The sequence below is a fragment of the Platichthys flesus genome, chromosome 6 (genome assembly GCF_949316205.1).
Source record: "Platichthys flesus chromosome 6, fPlaFle2.1, whole genome shotgun sequence".
Taxonomy (NCBI): domain Eukaryota; kingdom Metazoa; phylum Chordata; class Actinopteri; order Pleuronectiformes; family Pleuronectidae; genus Platichthys; species Platichthys flesus.
In genome coordinates this window covers 5,616,585-5,633,291 of record NC_084950.1, presented here as the reverse complement: position 1 = coordinate 5,633,291, position 16,707 = coordinate 5,616,585, and the positions used below count along the sequence as shown (strand labels likewise).

The window sequence follows — 16,707 nt, the reverse complement described above, 5'->3', positions numbered from 1 at the left end:
TGAACTGAGGACATTCAATCCCTAAACAAACAACCTATCAAAGAGATATTTCAGCCTGGACCAAGGTGGTACAACCAACTACTGACTGTCTGACTTACTCACTGACCAACCAACCAACCAACCATCTAACCAACCAAATTACCAAGAAACCTGACAACCAGTCAATTAACGAACCGACCAACCTACATTGCCCTGAGCCTTTCCACAGGCAGAGCTGCAATGAAAGAAAAGCAAACTATCAGTCATTCACTAAGAATTAAAAACACTTCTGATTATTGTCTGACCTTCAGTAATTTGATTTTCTTTATTACTTCAGGAACCAGAAAAGTTAAATGTCCAAAATGTATGTCTAAGGGACAAACAGTGGGAAGGAAGACACTGAGGGGGGGCTTGAAAATAAGCCCTAAATTAAATAAATAGGAAACTGAGCTCACGTGTAATTTGAAGAGCAAAGAGAGAAGCAGGGCTTTGTCATCAGGAGGTCTCCTGAGGGCATGTGACCGTTTTCAAAAACACTTATATCATCTAGTGATGGAGATTTGGGGTTTTTTTGCTGACATAAGAAATCAGTTAAATAAGTGTTTATTTTACAACACTTTGTCTATTTGGGATTTTTCCTCATACTAGAAACCAGAAAATCTCCAAACAAAACTTTCCAGTTGAATCGCAATCTTTACTCTTAAGGGGGTTTTATGCATTTAACATTCAAAGCCTGATTTGCAAGACATTTGTGGCAAAATGTGGTTCTCCATGGCTATTGACACAGATTTTATGCTTTATAAAGTGATAAACAGCTGATTCCCTGACTTACCATGTTAAATCCTTTGGCTCTAAAATGCCCCAAAAAAACTGAAACGGGAATTTTATACTTGGCTTCATCCACAGTTCAGATGTCTGATCTATAAATTCTGGAAATTTTTACAAATTAGCCATTTTAGTTAAAGTTAAAGTTTAAAATTTGAGAAAAACATTACCAAATACATTTTGTTTTAACATTTTATTTTATTTGCCTGTAGTGTCTCACCTAAGACGGCTCCATCCCATGTCAGGTAGTGAAGACAGTTTTCTTATAACTTACTTTGAGGCAAAGTTTTTAAATACTATGTATTTACATGGTAACAATGGTTTAGTTGTATTTGGTTGAACTGGGAGTGATAAGCAGTTAAGCCTTTTTATTTTCATCTGCTCATTAATAGAGACAAATCAATTCTCTGGCTAACTTAACCTATTGTGTCCCTCACATCAGGTTCGGTCAGACTGTGACTCAGACACACATGATCACATTAAGCGGAATAGGGGGAGTAATAAATCTGCTTGAGTTAACGGAGTGAACGGGAAACTTCTGCAGATTAATGTTTTACACATTTAGAAATTAAACAAACAAACTGTTCTGAACATCCAATTCACTGAAGGACGAATGTCAACAAAAGAAAAACAAGACAAATCTGCATTTTCTTGACAAAAATTTGTTTTTATTCTCAGTTTGTTAAGAACCTTGGCTGAGGTAACATCTAAGGTTGTTGATTTAATTAGCTGTTACATTCCCTTGATTGTTTTTTGTCCTGTTTCATTACCCACTGACCACAAGTGACTCAAGCAGGTCACCGTTCTGTGACTCATTAGTGACGAGAGAGGCGGAGAACAGCACCACCTACAGGATTTACACTTGTGCTGCAATGCAAATGATTTGTTTTTGTTTTATGTAATAAATTATTGCTTCACAGCACCTACAGCTTTCTGTTCACTATGTATGAGGGAAATTAGAAAGAACAGAATTTAGATTTTTTTTAATTTTCTATTTTTAGAATACAACAATGCTGCTGAATAAACATTAAAGCGCAAATTCCAAGGGGATTAACACTACATTCATATAAAAATAATGTATAAAAAAGCTTAAGTTATTAAATACAGATAATTCCTGCTATTACAAGCTGTGAAAAAAGGCTTATTTACAAAGCTTGATCCTTGGCGTAATATACAGTAGGACATCAAACCACTAGATGGAGACGTCCAGGAGTAACTAAACCTGATCTCCCTCACCACCACCAGGAGGCACTAAAAGCTCGAGTTCTCCCTGTCCCCAGGAGGTGAACTTGAGTGTGAGAGGGCAAACTGAGGCCAGAGCGATAACGATTTGTCCTCCAATAAACCTGCTGATAAGAACAAGAAGCAGTCATTTAAATACGTATTCAGGGTTTAATGTCCTTGGTTGTTAATCAAGCTACAAACAACACAAAGACTTTTTGCCTGAGATGAACAATGAAAACATTTGTTCTTGTGCTTTGTTTTTTACAGCACAAGCAGAATTTATGTGTATGAAATATAAATCTGTCTGTGAGGAGCTGATAAGAGCAGATATGACATTATAGAGCATGTTCCCATATTTACAATGAACACACCTTGAATTAACAGCTCCCGAGGGAAACTGGAAACCTTGACATGGATTCTGACTAACAGTGTTCTTAGAAGTAAAGGCTATTGCAATGCAGCCTCTCGCTCCTCCCACCTGATGACCATGTGATGCAGGTCAAACACAGGCTGACAGGAGAGAGAGAGAGGACTACCCCACTGTCCTCACCTTACAGAGAGAGGACGAGAAGAAGAAGAAGAAGAAGAAGAAGTCAGAGAACAGGGGAAGGTATTTTATTTGAACTGCTTCTGGAAGTAACTAAATCAGTTAATGGTGATATAGCCCTGGAAATGTGGAACAGAGGAGATGCAGAGAAGAACTCCTGCGTGGATCAGCTAAGGGATTCTCCGCCATGCAAAAAATTATCCCATTCCATCGAAGCGATACTGAGGAGGCCCATGTGTGTCCGAAAGGAGAAGAGAGTCCACCGGAGCTGGTCCGTCATCAAGGAGAACCCCAGGGAATCGATACAGCACTCGTGTACAGGTATGATTGGTTTTTAACCCTTAAATTTTGAAAATCTAATCAAAATATTAACTTTTTACTCTGCCTCTAGAAACTCCACAAACCCGATTTCTTGAAGAGTCTCCAAAGGCCACGTCAGACTGCATCGGTGAGTATGAGTGTGTTGAAAAGCAAAAGAGACTGTTTGGATTCATAAATGATGCTGATGTTAATGGAGACACTTTCTAATCCTTTTTGTCTTACAGGTCGGAGGAAGAAAAGGCAAACCAGGGTGACGTTCACACCGTTCCAGGTGAAGGAGCTGGAGAAGGTTTTCCAGCAGACTCACTACCCAGACGTCAACACCAGAGAGCAGCTGGCCTTGGGTCTGCACCTCACCGAGGGCCGGATACAGGTAGGAGCACATTCAGCTCTGGAGTTCAATCAAGATTTGCCCGTGTTAATATAGTGATGGACGTCCAGAGGTGTGAAATCCATACATCTATCCCTTTTCTTATCATTGGGGTTCTATCCACGTACAAGCAATCACATTTGATCTTATTTTGTAACTGATTACAATCTTACAAGAGTCCGTTGGTTAATCTAGGGCTGGTAACAGGTCAGTGAGCGCTCTCAAACAAGAGCCTGATAGTATTAAATAGACCAAAGAGAAGCATCAATACACCCAAACTTACATATCACTATGTGTTAATGATTTTCTCATGATATCTGTATCCTTGGTAGTTTCAAAGGCCGCAGGCGGGTTTCTAACGGCTGATTGATAATTCATTTAAATTCAGACAGCTGTTAAGATCAAACTTGTTTGTGTCTCATGACTTTTCGATTTCATTTAAATAACCAAACAATATAACAAAGTAACATATTTGTATCTATTACAAACCGGGTGAATTTTTAAACCCAGGGAGTTTTAGGAGGATTTGATATGAACCAAAGTTTATTGTTACTTTAAGAACAACAAAAATATGTTATCGGCATTACAAATATTGGATGCATATGTAAATGTGTGTGTTGTTTTTGTGCGCTTCAGATTTGGTTCCAGAACCGCAGAGCCAAATGGAGGAAGACAGAAACCCTGAAGGACCTGGAGCTGATCTCCAGCCAGCACGTCCAGTCCTCCAGTCACGAGCTGCAGTATTATGAGGTTTTAAAACATTAAACTTTCATTTTAATATAAATGTGTGGGAATTTCCAATGAAATCGCTTGACTGGACAGATAAAAAAGCTTGTTCTACTGATTAAAGCCGTTATCTAATCGTTATTGATCGCTTGACGATTGGTCGGGGGGTTTTCTCACAGATTTCTCTCTCTGCCCTGACAGGAACCTCGTCTGCAGCCGGTGTGCTGGCTGCCATGTTGCCTCCCGAAACCTCCTCACCCCCGGCTGCTCCCCAGAACGACTTCAACAGCGTCAAAGCCCGTGCTGACCAACACACATTCCCCAGATTACAGGACTCTCTATTTTGATCTGCTGGGAACAGAGAGATAGCACAGTTCCTATTTTTTTTAACGCTGATGACACTGTTCTGTTTCTTTGATTTCTCGCGGTACAAAGATCGCACTGACTTTCTGATGATACACAAAATGGCGTCTAAATGTGTTGTCCACCTGAACTACTGTTTTGCATTTTGTTCATTTACTGTTGATAAACTTTGACCATTCTCTGTCTGTCTCCGTTTCACATATAACTCTGTCCTATCAAATAAAAGCCCATCAAATATATATAATTAAAAAAAAAGGTGCTCATCAATGTTGACTTGGCTACTGAAGCATTCAGGTTGGACCTGGTGATAAGTCTGTACTGATGTATTTGTACAGATCAAGGATTGAGTTCCTCTCGGTATACTTCTTGGTAGAGAGGCTGTTTGTGCTGTGTCGTTCAGGTCTATTTTTTTTTTCATGACACTGCAGTTCCTTGTCGGAGATAAGATACAGCGCTGCCATAAACTGTTAATCTGTTTGACTTTCTGACGACCGGCCCTTATCTTAATATTTCCTTGTAAATACAGGTTATTTGCAGGTCAACTGCGTAATTAACAGAACTTGTCGAATAGGATCAAAGTAAAAAAAATTACTTATACGGGTATTACTGTTTATTAGGGATGCAGAGATATGTAAATAAATTTAACTTAAATAGAAAAATAAACAAACCTCCTGAAATCTATATAAATGTCCTCATAACTCTTTATTCCAGTTGATAAATCAATATCACAGATAAAGGTATTTCACAACCTTCACAGACCTGCCCTCCAGGAGACCTGTGATACCCTGTTGTGAGGTGATGTCGTCTCTTTCTTTCTAAGAAGCGCTAGGCGGGACTTTTTTCCTAATAATTACCAATTATAATATTGATAACGCAGCAGCGCCTTCGCTATCACCACCATAACTAAACTGACAGCGCCATAACTGATAGGTCTGACAAGCCTCTGATGAGAAGGGTTAAACTTTTCACCCCGGGCCATGTCTTCCTTTATTGCACATGCAGAGAGATAAACTGTTCTCCTGCCTGCAGAGAGGCGGGTTGAGAGAGGGCAGCACAGAGCGGTGTCGATGGACAGCATCCTTGGCCACGCTTGTATAACCATATGTTTATCATTAGGCAAGTGATTACAAACTGACATCTTTAGTTTTGCATTTATGATACACGTAAGATATTCATTTGGATGGATCCAATATTACAAACCAAAAAACAATTTCCTTGGATCATAAAAGATTTTTATTTTTGTCAAATTAGCATTATTGGTCAAAAGATCAATGACTGTCTCATGAAGTCACAGAAAATACAAAGGGGCTAAATAAATATGTGCTTTTTGATGGTGCATCATCAGGAATACATTTAGTTTTTGTAAAATTTCCCATTTTATAAGTTTAAAAAATGTGGGTACACTGAGATGAATGAGTTGTCCCCTGGCTATAAGTGTCCACGATACCAAAAATATCTCTTGTAATTCAATACAACTGTGAGGCCATACAGTCTATGGTGTCAGGGTGTATGTAAACAGGGAAGATTAGAAATTATGAAACATATTCCCTCTTCGAAATGTTGTAAATATGAGAGCATCTAGTGGTTAAATTGCACATTGCAGCCACTTGAATGGTCCCTCAGCCATGGACGGACCATAACACAAGAGATGTGGTGTAATAAGAAATCCATGCTCTCATTCAAGTGTGTAGGAGAACCGATGGTGGTCTCTCTGAAAGGCATCCACTGCACTGTTTGATTTGTCCATACTGGGCTTTTGTAGAAAGATGGGCAGACACCAGTGACCCATGCCCACATTAAAGGGCTTCCTCCATGTTTAAAAAAAACACTATTTGTATTAGTAAGAGGTTATTCCTTTATGAAAATAATAATTGTGCACATCCACTGTCTGTCAATCATGACGTTTCAACCCGTTCTTTTGACGTCAAATAACTAATCAAAACCAAACTTTAAAAACGGGAGAACTGTACATGCATCAGTTTGATAGGAAGAACCATCTTTGAGAAGAGCTTTTGATTTATGTATTATTATATTTATGGTTAGGTAGATGGACGGATGGATGGATAGGTAGAGAGAGAGAGAGAGAGGAGAGAGAGAGAGAGAGAGAGAGAGAGAGAAAGAGAGAGAGAGACAGAGAGAGAGCGAGAGAGAGGAAGAGAGAGTGAGGTAGGTAGATGGGTGGATGGATAGACAATAGATAAAGAGAGAGACAGACAGACAGACAGACAGACACACAGACAGGGTGGTATACCTCCATGCAGCAGACAGGTGGCGCCCTCGCCTCCATGAATAAGCAGAAATGATGCTCAGTGTTCTGCTGACTCCATTGACCTGGTTTCAGAGCGCGAGGCTTCATCAAAGTGTTGTTGTGGATGTTTGAATGTTATTTATCTGTTGTTCGCTGATATTTCACTGTGGAGGCACGTGTTGAGGGTGTTTGTTTGTGTTTACATGTTTTAAAGAGAGAGAGATAGAGGGGGGGGCGGTGTCCCTCAGCCTCCGCCCGCCTCCTCTAGCTCCGTGCAAACCGGCCGAGGGGCTCAGGAGGAGCCGCAGAGCCGCCGACAGAGGAGGGGGCGACGGCTGCTCAGACACCGGGAGACAGGGGCGATGGCCGCCGGCTTAGGATGCGGGGAATCGGTGGATCAGTACCGAGCCGAGGTGCAGCGGCTCACCCAGGAGCTGACCGAGGCGAACCGGGAGAAGATCCGGGCTGCGGAGTGCGGACTGGTGGTGCTGGAGGAGAACCAGGCGCTGAAACACAAGTATGCGGAGCTGGAGACCGAGCAGGAGACCCTCAGGAAGGAGTTGGAGCAGTTGCAGGAGGTCGGTGCAGGAGGTTTATGGTGGGGGGGCGGTCTTGTTTTTGTTGGTCAGCTGTTTTCTGCACAGACCTGTGGGCCCCTCCAGGGTGGGGGCCAGCATGGTCGTCCTGTTGTCTCCGGGGTCCCAAACAAAACATGTCAACTTGAATGTTATAGAAAATCATCCAGTTTGCATGACTGTGCAACCAGTGGCGGATCTAGGGGTTTTCTTAATCATGGCAAAGGGCCCCCCAATTTAAATGGTGCATACTGTGTGACTGAGGAGGTGGATGCAGGTTAAACGGCTGTAACCTGAGGGAAAGGGGTTTACCTAACAGTTACACACCTGCAGACACACACATGCACACACTTGTATCCACTTGGGGCTGCAACACCTCTTTGGAATGGGGTTAGGTTGCAGTGCACCGAGGACGAGTTCGATAGAAACACTGAGGGCACCTTGATGTTAAATAGTAAATACAGTGTGGCTTGGAGTATAGCTGGATGCATGTTAAATGCTTTTCTCAGTGTGGTTGAAATTTTTCAAAAAAAGCTTTATCTTCTCGGCTCATGTAAATACAATTATTCCCTAGAAATCATAAATCTCTGCGCTAAGGGCACGGGTCACACATATTGCGAATGTGAAGCGAGTATCAAAGGTTAAAAGTTCACCAAAGTAGAACTCAGCACGAAGCCATGCTGGGATTTGTTTCACCACAGGAAGTGGTCGGAAGTGAAGGTTGGAGATTGATGGGTGACCGGGTCTTTACAAGGAAGAAGTTAAAACCTTGCATAGGGCTGGGCCATACTGCCAAAAGGTATAACAGAATGAAACTGGTTTTATTATCTTTAAGGGGCAAAGAATGACCAACACTTCAGCAAATACAAAACTGATCATTAAGCTTCACCTCATTGTGTTTGCACAACACATACAAAATATATTGCTAAAGGTTGGAGTTGTGTAACATATTGTTATTGATGAGGAGTATATTGCGATAATTATTGATTTGGTTGCCCATCCATAGTCTTGCATGAATAAGTTGTTATGAAATATAAGTCGATGGTGTTTCTGAGCAGTGAAGCTCAACAAAAAGCAACACTGCATATAACACAATATGCAAGCTCAGGATTCTGCCAGTAACACCCAGCTCCCCCCCGCCTGCCCTCCCACACCAGTGCCTCCACTACTCCTTTGTTTTCAAGACTCCTTCCCACAGTGAGTAAATGTCACCAGTCACTCATTTCAGTCGTCTGTGTTTTTCCAAGAGAGTTTTAAAGACTCCATCAGTTATTGGATCTTCACCGCAGCTTGTGTGTGTTGGTTCAGAGGCTCATCGATCAAAAACCTCCACATGAGGATTTACATTTAGAAAAGCAAGGACAGCGTGATTGACTGTGAGAATAAACATATTCATTAATATTTGGTAATAAATGAACTGCTTTGGTGAAGCACTGCAAGACCCTGGTTACGTGGCTGTGTTTATAAATGAATCCATTAATGAATGCATGTATAAGAAAGAGAGGATGAGGACATGGCTCTTAGAGTTGAGGGAAGAAGCTGAAGGCTTGGTTTTTTGTTTTGTGTGTGAGTGTGAGTGTGTGAGTGTGTGGGCGAGAGAGAGAGCGAGCAAGTCAGAGATGTTTGTTCTGTGCTGCCAACTCAGAAATCCTCATCATTATTTATACAGTGTCGTCTCTAATCAAGCACACACCAGTCACTCTGGTCTGAGATTAAAGTCGCTCAGTCACAAAAAAAAAAATCCCCTAAGAAAGTGAAAAGTATATTAAAGCTATGTTTCAATAATTTACATCATCTTACTCTATTCTGGGAGTTTGACTGATGATTTAGACATTTTATCTTGTTAAATTGAGGTTCAGGATATTATGATGGAGCATTTATTGATAAACTGATCAAGATAACATTTAGCAGTTTAACTGATCATGAAAATAAACATGAGTCACAGCATCTTGTGTCTTTATCGAGGCCTCAGAAAAGTGTAAAATCCATTAAAGTCTAACATTGTTACTCCTGTAATGAAGGGAGTTATATGTCAAGAATTGTCAGAGTCTATACCTGGACCAGGTAAACATCCTCTTCATTTAAACCATTTTCCTTAAGAGCTATCCTGACTTAATTGAAGTCTGCAATCTTTACTTGTAATCATTTATTAAGCCATTAAAAGAGATCTAATAACATCTTCCACAAAAGATGAAGTAAAAACCATAAAAAAACATTAAAAACATGTGAAACAACTGACTCCATCAGCTGACTCTAAATATATATACTTGTACCAAATCAAACAATAATGACATCACATGCTCAACCTTTAGCGCAGCCCTCCCCATGTTACATTATACATGCGTGGTTATATTTTTCCATCTCCCGCTCTCTCTTCCTCTCTGCCCTTTGTTATTCCAGCGCTTGACTAGTGGAACATTTTGTTTTGACTCTCACGCGCCATCAGAATGATCCTTGTGCAGCTCAGAGAAACACACAGTAAGGCAAAAGAGACGGCCCCACACCGCCGTAAGCAGAGCACTGTCCGGCCCATACCTCACACTTCGGAATTACTGGCTGATGACGGGTGATGTGGCAGATGAGGAAGGAGAATGTGATGGGACGGGGGGGAACAGAGAGAAGCAGAAGTGAAGAGACGGTGGAGTCGACAGTGGCTCCAGTGGGGGGGGTGGGGTGGCGAAAGGAAAATGATGGAGAGGAGGGTAGTGGATTATGAATTTGTTGCACTACTTTTCATCACTTGGCTATAAAACAGTAGAGCAGCGGTGCTCTTTGTTTTGATCTGTCATCCGTTTGCAGATGCATCCTTTGTGTTCTCTGCTTCCCCGCTCGTGTGCGTTTGCATGTGTGCGTTTGTGTGTGTGTGTGTGCTCTTTGCCTGACAGAGGGAACATTTTCTGGAGGTGATATTACTTCCACAGAGAAGAACACCTCCTGCTTCTCGTCCGCCTGTCGCAGATCCTCTGTGAATATGAGTCCGAGTGGAACGAGTGCAAACCTGCCAGTACAATCACATCATATCTGCTCCCGCTGTACTCCGCAGAGGTGTGTTGTGAAAGGTCAGGGGGAACAGCAAATGGAAATGGAGATTGCTTCTGGGACCGTGTGGGGCCTATAGTCCTGCAGCTGTCGGTTATTCTCATGAAAGATGATGAATCCATTACTCAGTCTCGCCATCGCCTTCCTCTCCTCTTTCATTTGACTATAGATTCTGTTTCATTCAGTCATTATTGAATTTTCAAATGCATATTTACTAGTTTAAATATAATATATAACAGTTCTGCATTAGAATGTCTAAAAACAGCTACACTGTATTTGGCCTCAGGTAGATTTTTTTGGCAATGAAAACAACAACTCCCATGATCCCATGCTGCTTCTTGTTGTCATCAGTTAAAGTTTTTTGTTATTGATTTGGTTGAGAGACCCCTAGAGGTAGAACCTTAACACAGTAACCCTCAGAGCTGAGAGCAGATTGTTCTATTGGTTTGCGTACAGTGTTCATACATTCAACTGAGTATAATCTATTCTGAGTGTATGTACAAGCCGGCCAGATTTGCATGCGTCTTCCCCACCGTGTTTCCATATGTTCTGTGGTCACACCGACAGTATGTTGTGTGTTCAGTTCAGGTCCCAGCTGGTGGAGGAACAAGTTCCTACCTCACACATGAACTCACAGACGGCACACACAGGAAAAATCCACACAGGACTTTCGTGCCTCAGCTGCTCTAATTCAGTCTCGCTGTAGCAAACTTGTGTGTCTGTATCTAGCTGTGATTTGTGGTCAGGTTATATCAGGCTAACACACTATCATGCCATGATCAAGTAGAGAAATCTGCTCCAAAATTTAGTGGCTTCTACTTTGGTGTCATGTCACACCCCTTCACAATAACCACGGAAATCAATCAAGTAGTTTTTGTGTTATCCTGATGGGAACAACAAAGAAAGAAAACAAAAACCTTGTTGCCACCTCACAGCTTCCCAGAGCCCAAGATGGGCAAGATCATGTTTGGATAGTTTGGAATAAAATCTCACATTTGCAAATCATACAATTCATAAACTATTATTTTCAAAAATAGAAGCTCTAATGTTTTGTTTGCCAACCAATCAAATAATCGAATAAATGTTTGAGTGGAAATCCCGCCTTCCTTTAATACGGACAAAGAGACGTCTAAAAAGTGATCACAGCCGTTAGTCCTCTAGAAGAAGTTGCACGTCTCTCTCTGCTGCCTGCAGGGTCCAGACAGATAGAGGAAGCTAAGAGTGTGTTTTGGCAGCTGACAACAGCAAAGTGTCTGTCTACATATTTCTCCCTTTATCGAGCTCTTTCACTCAGACTCCCTCCCCGTCTTTCTCTCTGCCTGCTGGCCCGGCCACTCTCATTTCTTATATCGTTCTGTGTGTGTGTGTGTGTGTGTGTGTGTGTGTGTGTACTGTGTGAGTCTCTGGATAGCTGCCGAAGCAGTGACGGAAACACCCGTTACCCCGTGGCTCTGGCTTCAGTGCTGTCTCTGGGCAGATCTACCTCCTCGGATAGGACACAGTGAGAGGCCGAAAGAGGAGGATGCCTTTGCTGCAGAGGAGAAGGAGGAGGAGGAGGAGGAGGAGGAGGAGGAGGAGGAGGAGGAGGAGGAGCAGCGTGTTCATGTCTTCATCACATTGTTGAGGCTTGAAATCGTCTGCAGATTGTGTCCAGTGGTAGAGAGCACTTCACTCAACTCACATTTGGATGTTAATTCATTTAAAATAACCAAAGTGCTCAGCTGAGATCAGTGGCATCACTTTGTATGATTTAAACATAATATATTCGGAGACTCTGTTAGAAGTTTTATACCTTTGGACTGAGCCTTTCTGAGTGTATCCCTATGCTATCACTCAACTTCCATTAGGCTAAGTTAAGCTAAACCTCTGCTGGATAAGCTTTATTTTTAAAGGAGCAGTGAGTTGGATTTAGTGGCATCTAGTGGTGAGGTGGCAGATTGCAGCCATAATCCCTCACTTCCCTCTCTCTATCTAGAGTCAATCTCTAGAGCCATCAGTGATTTGTCTGTCCTGGGCCACTGTATGACGGACTACGTGGAAGAGGATCTGCTCACTTCATGGATAAAAAGGGCTCATTGTGTTATCATGGTGTATTACTCCCCAGGGGTTTCCTGTCAGCGAGCAGCCAGCAACATGTGAAAATAACCTGAAGACGATTGATTAGCTGTCACTCCACTCCCTCTGGGCTCTGCTCAACAGCAACATCTGCATGAGTCAAGCATATGTCATGAGACTGCTCGGTCATTAGAGACGAGGGACAAGGCTGTGAAGCTTCTGTTTGTCTCAACCTCCTTCAGAATGAATTATAATGCCCAGAGAGTGAGTGGTGCAAAGTCACACCGGTCTGTGAACCCTCCGTGTGCCAGGCAGCAGGAAACCGTACATGAATATATAACACATGATGGGTGACATTTCCAGAGGTGTTTATCATATTTCCCTCCAGGACTGTGAACTCCTGCAGTGACCTCACTGAGGAAACGTATCAGACAAGTCCCTGAAGCTGCAGGGTGGTTACAGTCAGGTGTTAAAGTTCCTCTCCTGACGTTGAATAAACCTCAAAACTAATTTTGGAGCCTCGGAATTACATTTCCTTCAGAACTCGCTGATGTATGATTATTCAAAAGGGCGCTTCCTCTATCTCTACCCCCCCCGCGCCTCGTACCTGCATCTCAGACTCTGCCCGTCAAACACACAAACCTCTGCTCAGCTTCTGTTTTCTGATGAATAGTTTGGACTCTAGTTGTTGCACTGCAGTGGACATACGGCTTATAGCTCATGATATAACATGCACAAGTTAGACATGTTAACTTTTGGACCTCCTGTGTACATCTGTCTGTCTTTAACTTGTGTCTCCATCTCTAAAAAGACTCACTGAATGAAAAGATACAACAACTTCAACACTTGGGAACATTTATTAACTTTTTTTACCAAAGGCCCTGGTGTGTTTGACCTGGCCTCCAACTCGGGGTTGACAATCCGGCCTGAGAGAGTCTGTGGTTGGAGATCATCTGCACTGACTGGGTAAAATAATGCATTACAGGTGCCCCCCCCGTCCCCCGTCCTTTAATCCTCTTTTGCATTAGCAGGGGTCCGTAGCAGAGGCAGTAAACATGGACGGAGGGGAGCAATCAATACCTCATGAGATGATGCCGTCCCCCCCTCTTTCACTTTTCCCTCACACTGTCCGTGAGTCCACCATCCCCCCTCCTCATTTCCCATGGCGCCCCCCTCACCGGTGCTCCTCCCACCCCCTGGAGTGATCTGGGAATTACGCATCGATTCCTGCTCTATGTGTGGAACACGCACCAGGCCCCATGCGTTCTATTGTGTGTAGCGTGTCTTGAATTGTTGGTGAAACGCAGCTGACGGATTCCTTGTGATTTCTTCAAAGTGGATCAAAGCCCAGAGAAAACAGCTGTGGAATCGCTTTCCAATCTGTCACAGAGATGAAACTGTGTGTCTGTACCTTGTGACGTCTGCAGCACAGCAGGACGCCAATCTAATGTGGTTAGACGCTGATTATTGTATGGTTTATTGAGTGTTAATGACATCAGTGTTTTGAGGGAGGGAGGTTTGCCGCAGGTTGACCTCCGACCCCAGCAACAGGCTCGGGGATGCAGCCGAGCATAGAAACAAGGACCTGTCTGTCCTCTTGTTTTGGCCTCTGGTATGTGAGTGTATGTGTGTGTGTGTCTGTTTGTGTGATGACCTGACCGGAAGGTCATTGGTCATTGTGGCTGAGTCACATGTTAAAACCTCTTTGCCTGCATGTGCGCACCGATTTCAACTTTTTTTGTTTGTTATTATCTACGCTATGACTGTGTGTGTAGAGGGAGACAGGAGTTGGGGCTTTTGTGCTGGATCTTGTGATCAAGAGCAGAGACTGAGTGGCGGCAGGAAGGAGTGGTGGTGGGGGTTATGAGGGACTCAGCACTATAGTTTATTTGTTTTTATTGTATTTTATGGATTGTGACTTATTGGAGGCGAGGAAAGGAAGAGAGAAGGTGGGGATTTGTCTCTGGTTATAGGACAATTTAAAAGGTTTAGGGCGGCCAAGGCTCAGGAAGTAGAGCGGGTGGTCCACTATCACCAGAAGGTTGGCTGTTAGATCCCTGTGTCCCTCTTTCCCTGGGAATGTGGGAGTGTCCTTGGGCAAGACCCTGAACGCCAACTAGCCACAAACGACTGTGCCAGCAGTGTGTGAGTGATGTGTGATAGAGAAAGGGCTGCACATAGATTCACTGTATGAGTGAGTGTGTGTGTCTGTGTGTGAGAGAGAGAGTGAATGGGCCAATAGCAAAACTACAAACCATTTAAAAATGACTATCAAAGTTATTTCAGTTGACCTTTATGATTTTGTTTTTGTCTCCACTTTTTTAAATCTCTTGACACCCTCATGAAAGCCGGACAGACTTTCCCTCCCCGTCCTTTTCTTTCTCTCTGCAGAAACCCCTTCAGGCCCCGACTCTGTTTTCCAGAAAGTTCCTTTTTACCGCAGTGAAATACAGTCGCTGCTCGGAGGGACCGGGGAACCGGAGCCTGCAGGCTGCTGTATTGATTGGTTTGTCTACTTTAGCAATGTGTGCTGGAAACTCTGAAGGCGTAGCAGAAACGCAAGGAAAACAAAGGTCTTCACTGTGTGAGCTCCGGCTTGATCACGTGAATTTAATGTTTGTTTATTTAAAAAAAAAGAATCGGCCTACTTCAGTTATTCTGCCGTGGTTGTGTCTAGACGGAGCAAAATCAAGTTTCAGCTTCTTTCCTGATTATCCTCTCTGCATGCAGAGGGAAGAGAAGCGTCCTAGTTCCATGTCCAGAGGCCATTACATCCAGAGACGATGTAGAGCAAGAACAACCGCGACCGGTCCTCTGCCTCGTCACAATTACAGTGCACGTATACAGTGGCATGCATGAGCACGTCACTGTGTGTGTCTGTGTGTGTGTGTGTGTGTGTGTGTGTGTGTGTGTGTGTGTGTGTGTGTGACACAGAATCAGGGTCAGAGGATCTGTCTTTGTCACTTTTACCCAGTTAGGGGCTGTACACTCTTAGACATGTATTAGATTATCCTGTAGTTCAGCCATTTAATTAACCCTGTCCTCCTTCACGGGAGCGCTGATGTCAAGTTAGGTCGGGAAACTGAACGAGCACAGAGGAAGGACCTTGACTGTTGTATAAGTGCATATGGAAGATTTATAATAAGGTTGAGGTTAACATGCCTACAGATTTACGTAACCAAGACGTCTCGTGTTCTTGTGCAGGCATCTCAGCCTCACAGAGCTGCAAGCATAGAACGTAGACTGTAAACAAAGATGGACGACACGTCTCCTCTTCCTCGCTCTGCAAGAAAATGAAGCCAAATCAAGTTGGGCTGTGTTCAAACAAAAACTTGGAAATTCTATTTGGGGTTGGGTTTATTTTAAGTGTGATAACTGCTTAAAATAAAAGGTAAGCCTGAGTTCCCATCTGCTAACATGGATGAAGCAGAGTTTATAATGCAGTCAGCCGCTGCAACAGAGCACTGGTTGTCTTTTTATTCAAAGTTTATTAATATTGAATGTTCCCTTGTCCAAATCGCACCAAATTCAACAATACTCTAACTTGGGCTGTTTAAAATAAACACGTTAACTGTGATCCTGGAAAGATAAACAGTTTTTGAGATAGACAAGACACATACATATGAACAGACAGACTGAGTTTTCTGGAATTATTATATGAAAATCCGTATATTCTGCTTCCCACAGGCCTGCAGGTCCATTATGGACGCTCTCCTCCTACACGGCAGAAAAGCACTGAGTCACCCACAGGCCCCATATGTCAGCTGCAAGAGAGTCGCTGTGCATCGCAGCCTGTGTTTGTCTGGCTCGGCCGCGTCCTCTCTCTCAGGCAGATCGACCGCAGAGGGAGGAGACTGTGTTATCTGTGTATTCTGTCTCCTGTCGCTCCGGCTGCCTCTTTGAGTGCATTTACTGACCAATACCGATCGTCCTGCAAGCTCTCAAACACCTCCGTTGTTTTGTTTTTCAGCGCTGTCCTCATTGCTCATTATATCTGCACCACTTAGTCGGACAAGGGGATAAGGGACCATAGGACGGAGGGAGGGAGGGAGGGAGGGAGGGAGACGGAGTGGGTCGATGTCCACACTCCCTACATTAGGGCTCTAATGCGTCTTCACCCCCAGATGACAGAGGAGACTCGGACGCTGGGGATAAAAAATGGTCTTTTGTCATTTAGGAGGATTATGACAGAGGGAGAAACCACTTAAAGGATTCCAGAACAAGAACGGATAAATGTATTAGAGGCAAATTGTCCTCGGAGAGAGATAAGAGTCAGAGGGGGAATGGAGGATTCAAGGAGTGAAGGATAAAGTTATGCTAAAAGATGAAAAAAGGCATTTGTACACTGGGAGGAGTTTTATAATTCAAATCCTTCAGACAGCTTTGTTTTTATTCTGTTATTTCAGTGTCAATGAACTTCTGAGCATCTGTGGAT

The 16,707-nt window shown here is 43.1% G+C and overlaps 2 protein-coding genes across 5 annotated transcripts in view; both read left to right on the top strand.

Annotated features, from left to right (window-relative positions):
• The first annotated feature begins 2,581 nt into the window (after positions 1-2,581).
• On the top strand, positions 2,582-4,578 carry LOC133955607 (intestine-specific homeobox-like). Its single transcript, XM_062390529.1, has 5 exons — positions 2,582-2,896; positions 2,967-3,023; positions 3,121-3,269; positions 3,903-4,016; positions 4,194-4,578. The coding sequence occupies exons 1-5, from the start codon at positions 2,701-2,703 to the stop codon at positions 4,359-4,361; spliced, it is 684 nt and encodes a 227-aa protein (XP_062246513.1). The 5' UTR covers positions 2,582-2,700; the 3' UTR covers positions 4,362-4,578.
• A 2,164-nt stretch (positions 4,579-6,742) lies between these two features.
• The window catches only part of bicd1a (bicaudal D homolog 1a), a 30,492-nt gene continuing 20,527 nt past the window's right edge, over positions 6,743-16,707 (top strand). For all 4 annotated transcript variants that reach the window (XM_062390710.1, XM_062390712.1, XM_062390709.1 and 1 more), the window contains exon 1: positions 6,743-7,181. In XM_062390710.1, the coding sequence (XP_062246694.1) occupies positions 6,966-7,181 (216 nt within the window). In that variant the 5' untranslated portion in view covers positions 6,743-6,965. The remainder of the gene's footprint in view (positions 7,182-16,707) is intronic.

What these genes read in the sequence shown, in the direction of transcription:
- LOC133955607 (XM_062390529.1), top strand. Translation starts at nt 2,701, where the DNA reads ATGTGGAACAGAGGAGATGCAGAGAAGAACTCCTGCGTGGATCAGCTA. An exon ending in GGCCACGTCAGACTGCATCG is followed by an intron (nt 3,024 to 3,120) that starts GTGAGTATGAGT and finishes TTTGTCTTACAG; the next exon opens with GTCGGAGGAAGAAAAGGCAA. An exon ending in ACGAGCTGCAGTATTATGAG is followed by an intron (nt 4,017 to 4,193) that starts GTTTTAAAACAT and finishes CTGCCCTGACAG; the next exon opens with GAACCTCGTCTGCAGCCGGT.